Source organism: Merops nubicus, unplaced genomic scaffold (assembly GCF_000691845.1).
Source record: "Merops nubicus isolate BGI_N331 unplaced genomic scaffold, ASM69184v1 scaffold3634, whole genome shotgun sequence".
In the NCBI taxonomy this organism is placed as follows: Eukaryota; Metazoa; Chordata; class Aves; order Coraciiformes; family Meropidae; genus Merops; species Merops nubicus.
This window is the reverse complement of record NW_008602096.1, coordinates 79460-87221: the sequence shown is the minus strand read 5'-3', so window position 1 is coordinate 87221 and position 7762 is coordinate 79460. Positions and strand designations below refer to the sequence as shown.

The following is a 7762-nucleotide window of genomic DNA, read 5'->3' as shown; positions in this document are numbered from 1 at the left end:
TGGAAAAATCAGCTCAGCCAGACCCAATACAATAATTTCTGGGCTGAGGACTTGAAATGCAGGGTAATGGAGGACATTGGGAGTTTCTCAGTCAGGAGTAGGAAGGTTTATCTGTGTGCAAGGGGCTGTGGTACCAGCAATGAGTCAGTGAGGTAGGGAAACGTTTGTCTGCTGAAGATCTCACAACTGCCTGTTTCGCCTGGGTCATTTTGTAAACACGGCCCACTCACACTTGTCCTCAGCTGTCTGTTTGTAAGTGAAGAATAACTTCATGTAATATTTATTTATTTGTTAATTAGGGATCAATTCTAGTCCCTTTTTTGCAAAGAAGTCCCTGGAATGTGCACAGACTCTCTTCTCTGCACTGAAGAGTAAAAATGCTCTGGCCTACTCTTCCTTGGCAGCTGGGTTCACAATTTTCCCTATGAAGAGGATGCTGTGGGTGGATTTTTCAGCAATGATCATCAGGAAAGGCCTGTCAAACGTGATGTGAGGAGGAGGAGGAATCTCTGCAGACAATGGTACCAATTCTATCACGGTCGCTGCAGCAGCCTCTGTGCCGTTCTCACTAACATCCACCATGGCCTTGTGAATTGCCTGCAAGGGAAGCACAGATTTAAATCTAAGTATGGAAGAGTGAAAAGCAGCTGGGACACTTATTGTTCTGTTGTTTCTCAGAGTAAGATTTTGTCCTTGGTCTTTAACATAGAAGAAAGCTTTAATTTTGTATCAATTTCTGTGTATGCAAAAAAATTCTTTCTGGAAGGACACAGTAGGGACAAGATTTATAGGGTGTCTTTCTGTAACACAGCCCACTGATATGACTTGACTTTACCATGCTTTCTGTAGTAGGTATAGCAAATTCATATTTCTGAATACATGTGATCGTATTTCATTGTCTTTGTTCAGCCCTCTGTTTTTTGTTCATTATCTGTAACATATCTGAAATTTCCTCTCATGAGGTCCTGCTACCCTTACTCTATTCATTTATCCTATATCTGTTATCCAGGTGTTACTCAGTGTGAGAAAACACAAAATCATTAAATAATCCAGATAGGAAGGACTGCTAAAGGTCATCCAATGCGACCAACCACCCTATGCCATGTCAGCTCTAACACTAGGTAAAGTTTCTTGGGGTCTTGACCAGTCAGGGTTTAAGTATTTCTAAGGATAGAAATTTCATACGCTGTCTATATAACACATCCTAGCTTTTGATCTCCCTATGCTGAGTTTTTTTACATAATATCCAATAAGAATTTCCCATTTTCTATCTTGTGTGCATTCTTGTCCTATCACTGTACACCTGCAAGAAAAGGCTGGGTCTGTCTTCTCTGCATTTGTAGAGGATTGCTACACAGTAAACAATTTAATATTAAACTGTAGGAACAACAGCCATTTCATGCCTAACTTTTTCCTTTTTTTTTTTTACCATCAGTGAGCTGTGATTACACTCCAGATGTGGGATCAGCCTATTTGCAGAGATAAAATCCACATGTAAGTGAGGCAGACAAATCTCTTGATTACCATCTCTGTTTGCATACTTACTTTGGAAACCTTCAGAAGAGTGTTTTCTGCCACTCCAGAGAGATCAGCCTGGTCACTGAACACCTCTGTCACACCCATTTTTGCAAACAGGCTCTTAACATTATAAGAGCCAGAGATGGAGAATTTTGGAAGGTCCAGGTAGATTTTTCTTTTTAAAAATAAATGAAAACCATGAGATTAATTATTACAAGATTGCTCGATGCAATAGCAGGTATACACTCATCCCAAATATCTGTAAAGATAAGACTTGACTTTGAAAGTTAGTGGTAAATCCCATGTTAGAGAAGCAGAACTTTAGATACCTGTACCACTACAGAATCATAGAATGCTTTGGGATGGAAGGTACCTTTAAAGGTTATCTGGTCCAGCCCTCTGCAGTGAGCAGAGACACATTTAACTAGGGCAGGTTACTCAGAGTCCTGTCCAACCTCACTCTGAATGTTTCCAGAGATGGAGTATCTACTATCTCTCTGGGTAACCTGTACCAGTGTTTCACCACCCTCATAATAAAAAGTCTTACTTATATCTAGTCAGAATCTCCCCTCTTTTAGTCTCAAACCATTGCCCCTAGTCCTATCACAACAGGCTCTGCTAAAGAGATCATCTCTATCTTTCTTGTAGGTCCCTTTTAAGAACTGAAAGGCTGTAATAAGATTTTCTCAGAGCCTTCTCTTCCCCAGGCTGAACAACCCAAACTCTTTCAGCCTTTCGTCACAGGAGAGGTGTTCCATCGCTCTGATCGTTTTTGTGATCTTCCTCTAGACTCACTCCAACAAGCCCTACCAGCCACAGCCTGATCAGAGGTGCAGGAATGTAGTGCTGGTTTATGAAAGTGACTGGCTGGAAACAATCATCCAGAATGGAGAAAGAAGAAATTGTATTTCCTTTTGAACTAGATTGTTCCTACTGAAGACAGGTTCCTGAGGACAATATAGGTGCCTGCAGGATCCTCACAGCTGGTAACACTGTCACAGCTGTGACTTGGGCAGGTGAGGAAAAGGTTCCTCTTAGGTATGAAGTCACTTGATACCTTGTCTGATGTAAAGAAAATATGCAATGCTTGCTCCTCAGAGCTGTGCTCAGCAACTTATTGTGGCGTTCTAAGCTTTACTTGACCTGGATGAGTAGTTATAGACTTTTTGATATTTGAACAAAGCAGCAATTAAAATATTACCTTTTTTTAAGTGATTGCATCCAGTTAGATAGTGTTTCTTCTAGCAGAGCGTCCTCCACTTGCTTCATTGTCCCTTCATCAGGCAGAATAAACAATGCAGAAGCAGTTCCTTTGTATGGGATTTCTACTACCCAGCAAGACAAATTCTCATCCCTATGGACATTAAAGACTTTGCTGTGATGCATCATTTTGACCTTAACAGAATTCTTGTCATCCAACTTGAAGTCATAGTCTCTGGTCGACAAATTGTTGAAAGGTTTTTCCCAGTAGCCTTTTGACAAAAGAATGAGTGTAGAATTGAGTAAACTGAAAAAAGGATTAATAAAGTCATATCACATTAGTTGATACGTAAACTACTGTATTAAAACTGTAAAGGCAACAACAAGCCTATCTCAGTTTTAAGGATGCTTGTTCCCAGGCCACCGAAAGGAGCTCTGTGTAATTTCAATGGTTCTAATAAAATCACACAAGAAAAATGCAGGCTGAGGGATGCCACGGAAATGACCCGAGCCTTTGCCTGCTGATGCAGTGGTAAAACTCCACAGAATCCCACTATAAGAGCTATAGGCTTATTCCTTCCATAAATGTGTCATCTGTGTTTGACCATGTCCTACACAGCCAAACACAGATTTCAACAAATGTTCATAAGTTCCCAAGCTCATCCTGTCTGAATATTTTCAGTTCTGTATCTGGCTTAAAATTGATACAATATTGATCAGTATTTCTATGTGTTATCTTTTTTCCCCTCCTTTAGGAAATGATTCTTCATATCTAGTTTTCAAATATTTCCTTATGTCATTTAGAAGTAGAAAAACATTTTAAAATAGATCATAGCATAGTCCACAGTGTGAAAAAGGTTACGTTTCTTAGATATGGGTGAGCCTTACACAGCTTATGTGTATAACTACTACCCACTTTTGCCACTCACCTTTAAAGAAAATGTAGTTAACCAGAACCATTACAGTGTCAGCATCAAGACCCTTGAGTAAGTCAACAATTTTCCCATGGGTTTTTGTTTCTATGTACTTATTGATTTCTTTTAGAGCCTCTGAAGAATTCTGGAAGTTGCTATACATAGGTTCAGAATGATAAAAATTTGTGACGTCATCCAAAAATTTTTGGAGCAGTTTTAGTCGATCATCTATGAACAAGCCATTGCCCATGCTCAGCTGGAATTCTTGGTGGGGGTCATTCAGCAGCCGGAGGACATGCTGAAATCCTTCATGGATCTCCTGCTCCTCTATCTCTGTCAGGTTGAAGGCGAGGCCTTTGTGCAGCTGATTGAGCGTGTTTGATTTGGCCCCCAGGCAGAGCATTGCAAAGGCAGTGGAGATGCTCAAAGGAGAGAAGAAAATATTCTTGTTGTCTCCCTCCTCTCTGACCTGCTTGTAAAACCTAAATGCAAAGTCACTGTTGCTGGAGACTATCTTGACATGAGCCAAGTTTTCACCTTCAGCCTGGGAATGGTCTTCTGGGAAATGGAGCGTTTTTTGTTCCTGCTGCTCATCATTGAGGTTGGACCTATGTTGACCCCGGACTTGAAGTCCAAGAAGCAACAAACACAAATACAATGAGGACTTCATTTTCCCTCTGAACAGTTCTGTTAAAAAAGAAGAGAGGAACTTTTAAATCTGGAGAATTTTATCTTTTCTGTGTAAAGTTGTTTTGTTTTCTAGACATAGATTTTTCAGATGTCAGTCTTTAGGATTACTGCTCTATTTAGGAATACTCTTCTACTTGGCCTCTTGGGTAGTCTGTTTCTAGGTCAGATCTCTCCATTTCTGAACAATGCGCGAAGGAAGGAAGATAATAGTGTGACATCATCAGGGAAGAATCAATGTTGTGTAGTCTTTTGTGAGGTATTATGCCTGAAATAGTTCTTGCTTCTGACCAGCATGACCTCAAGGAACTCCTAAGTGCCTTTAGGTGCATGGCTGAGTTCACCTATTGGCCCCCATGTGTTTGATAAGTACTTTAGCAGAGGGACCAGTTTTTGCTGATATGTTTCTGTAGTACCCACGGTGTTGTTTTGACGTGGAGTTTCAAGCACTAGAGTGATACAGTCAGTTATAGCTGTGAATAAAATCCATCCAAGTGCTCACCCCTTAGAAAATTCATATCTTTCTGCTTCTTGTGGTGCAGCTCTGAATTGAAGAACTATATTATTTCAAAACATTATCTCAAATGTTTCTGCAAATCGACGATAAATTGAGCAAATGTATTGACTCTGTCTTGTACATGAAATATTGATAAGGTTGCAAAGCCCAAGACTCAAGAGCTTAGGAAAAGCTATAGCTGAATCTGTCTTGCTGTGTATGCACAATTCCTTGACCTTTCCTCTTCCCTTAATCAACTTGAGCAAATTCTACATAATCCCACAGTCTTTCTTTTGCCCTTTTCAGGGGATGAATCATGAAATATACCGGAGAAGAGTTTTCTCTGTAAGGTCCCTCACCTAAATTACCTCAAATGACAGAAAATCAAAACCATGAAGTAGGCAGTGGCCTGCAGGAAAATAGAGATAATGTGAATGTTGTTTGTAGCAATTGTATACTTATTCTGGAGCATGGAATTGTGCCCCAGTGTCTGCTGCAGGCTGTACTGCTGCAACTTTTCATGAGGAGTTATTAATTCTGGGTTCCTCCTTTCCTGGCTGCCTGGTATGAAGCTCTGGAGATAAAGAATGTGGAAGTGCTGAGTACAGAAGCTGTCCTCAGCATCTCTAAAATGCTGGATAAAAACATGGCTCTATAAAAAAAAAGGCATTCCGAATGGAGTTAATTCATTTTGGTCTGGTTCATTTTGAACTCTTTTCATGATTCCACAAATCTGCGTTTGAAAGGGACTAATTTCTCTTCCAGGCCACTTGGCTGCAAATAGCCTGGTTTTTAAGCACACAGTAGGTACAGGAGTGCTACTGTCATTAGCCCTGCATCAGCCTGGATTATTTCAATTTCACTGAAATTGAAACTATGTCTACACCTCTGGGAGCGGGGACAAGGTTTTTTTCTTCACCTTGGTATTTACTGTTGAGTACTCGGTTTGAACCTCATCTCCCAGTCATCCTGACACTATAGCTAGGAGCTGGATCACTGACTGAATCCTGCTTCCAACATTTAAAAATTCTTCCAGAAGCATAAAATAATTTCCAATTGCTGTACAAAATAAATTAGTCTCAGAATTAAATATTGTGCAATAAATGGTGGAGATCACAGAAAACATGAATCCAAAGACATCCAAGAAAGTACTTACAGTGCTGGACCTCTCTTTTACAGTGCTTCTTCCCTATTCTTCATTTTGCTGGGTAGTATTAAATTAATGTCCACTGGTAAATATTAAACAGAGTAAATAAGATTTATTTGCAAAGCAAAGACTGAGTAAGCTATTTTTTTCTGGACATCAAACATGATAAGTCTTTTTTCCCGTCATACAGGCAGAATGATGCCAGCATCAAGAGCTCTGAGGGAACAGAAAGAGCAAGGACCTCGCTTCTCTTGGGCTTGAACTGAACTGTGGGCAAAAGAGCTTTGCAAGATACTCTGGCATAATGGTAAATGAGCTTTAGAAAACAGAATGTTAGAAGAACTAGAAACCTAAGATAGAGCCAAAGTGATGTCTGTTTATAAAAAGGATGCTGTGTCCCACTGAACTTTCTTCCTGAGATATCCTGATGCAAGGAGGCCAGCAAACTGAGTACCCAAGGCAGCAGCAAGTTTGCTCAGGAATAACTCAGTATCTCTGTGTTGCCCTGCTGCACACACTGCAGGTACACCCTAACTGGCATTATTTGAAAGGCTCTTTAAGTTCTTAGATAAGGGATAGTCAGGGGCACTGCTTAGCTTTTTGAGAGGCCTTTGAGTATTTTAGAAGCTACTAAAGTGAAAAGCAAAACATTACCATGGCTTGAAAAACAGCCAAAATAAGAAAAGACATGGAAGAATGAAATGGGCAATCTACCATGGCAAAATGTTAGCTGTGGAGAAGATCTTCTTAACCCCTTACTCCATACACACAGGATAGGCATGGGTTACATACGTACTATACATGACTTACACTGGGATCCCTCTCAGAGGCGGCTGAGAGAAACAAGCACAATTTAGCTATTTAGAAAGTCATTTAAGGATAAGATGCATGTACTCATCCTAATTAGCAGTGACTATTTCCTTTGAATGTACATGATTGCACCCCAGGTAAATATGCAATTTATCTACAGATAGGAATCTACTCACCATAGTTATTGCTATGTAACTACTAACTCTTACAAGATAGAGGCAGAGCTGGTCAGAACGTATATCCACTGAGAGAGGTTTTTTTCATGATGTTTACAAGTACCCAGAAAGTTAATTGCAGTATTATGTAAAATGACCAAGATTCATCAAGAGCAAGTAAGCTGTTGCTTAACTCTAGCAAAGACAAGCTATTTTTCTCAGGTCTGCGTCTGCCTACATAGATAGCATGAATCTCTCAGTCCAGCCCTAATGCTTGAATAACCATCTGAAGGATGCTACTGTTTTCAGGGACGAATTGCTGGGAACAGCATCAATAGTGATTCCTCTATTTAGACCCAGTACATGCAGCAGCACTCAGTATGTCAGAGAGAGAGTGGAAAGTTGCTGCTGTCCCTGCTCACTACTCCCAAGTACCAGATCCTGCGATTCTGGCTCAAGTCTCTTCCTAGGCAAGGTTATGACCAGCAGTTGTATCGGAGCCCCAGCTGACCATTTTTACTTGCGGACTTCAAAGCAAGCAATTTCTCAGCCATTCCAGATAGATCAGCATGGTTAATGAATGCATCAGTCATATCTTGTCCCTACAGCAGAAGTCATGATAAAACGTGAGGCTGAACTGGAAAGTTTGTGCAGAGTTTTTCAGGAAGAAGATCCATCCAGGGGAGTTTCACAGAAGAGGGTACGGAGCTCCTGGCTGCTTCTACATAAGCTGTGGCTGGGACAGAGGGACTCCTGTTCCAGGAGCCTGTGAAGTCCTATAAAGGATAGATAGATGTGCTTTTCCCATTGGCCTGATAATGCTCTATATGGAAGG

General features: G+C 40.6%; 1 protein-coding gene across 1 annotated transcript; it reads right to left on the bottom strand.

The window, feature by feature from the left end:
* Positions 1–387: 387 nt before the first annotated feature.
* LOC103770936 (alpha-1-antitrypsin-like) lies at positions 388–4302 on the bottom strand. The gene is made up of 4 exons (XM_008938213.1): positions 3648–4302; positions 2720–2990; positions 1546–1693; positions 388–597 (listed from the first exon to the last, which is right to left on the bottom strand). The coding sequence occupies exons 1-4, from the start codon at positions 4300–4302 to the stop codon at positions 388–390; spliced, it is 1284 nt and encodes a 427-aa protein (XP_008936461.1).
* Positions 4303–7762: the final 3460 nt, after the last annotated feature.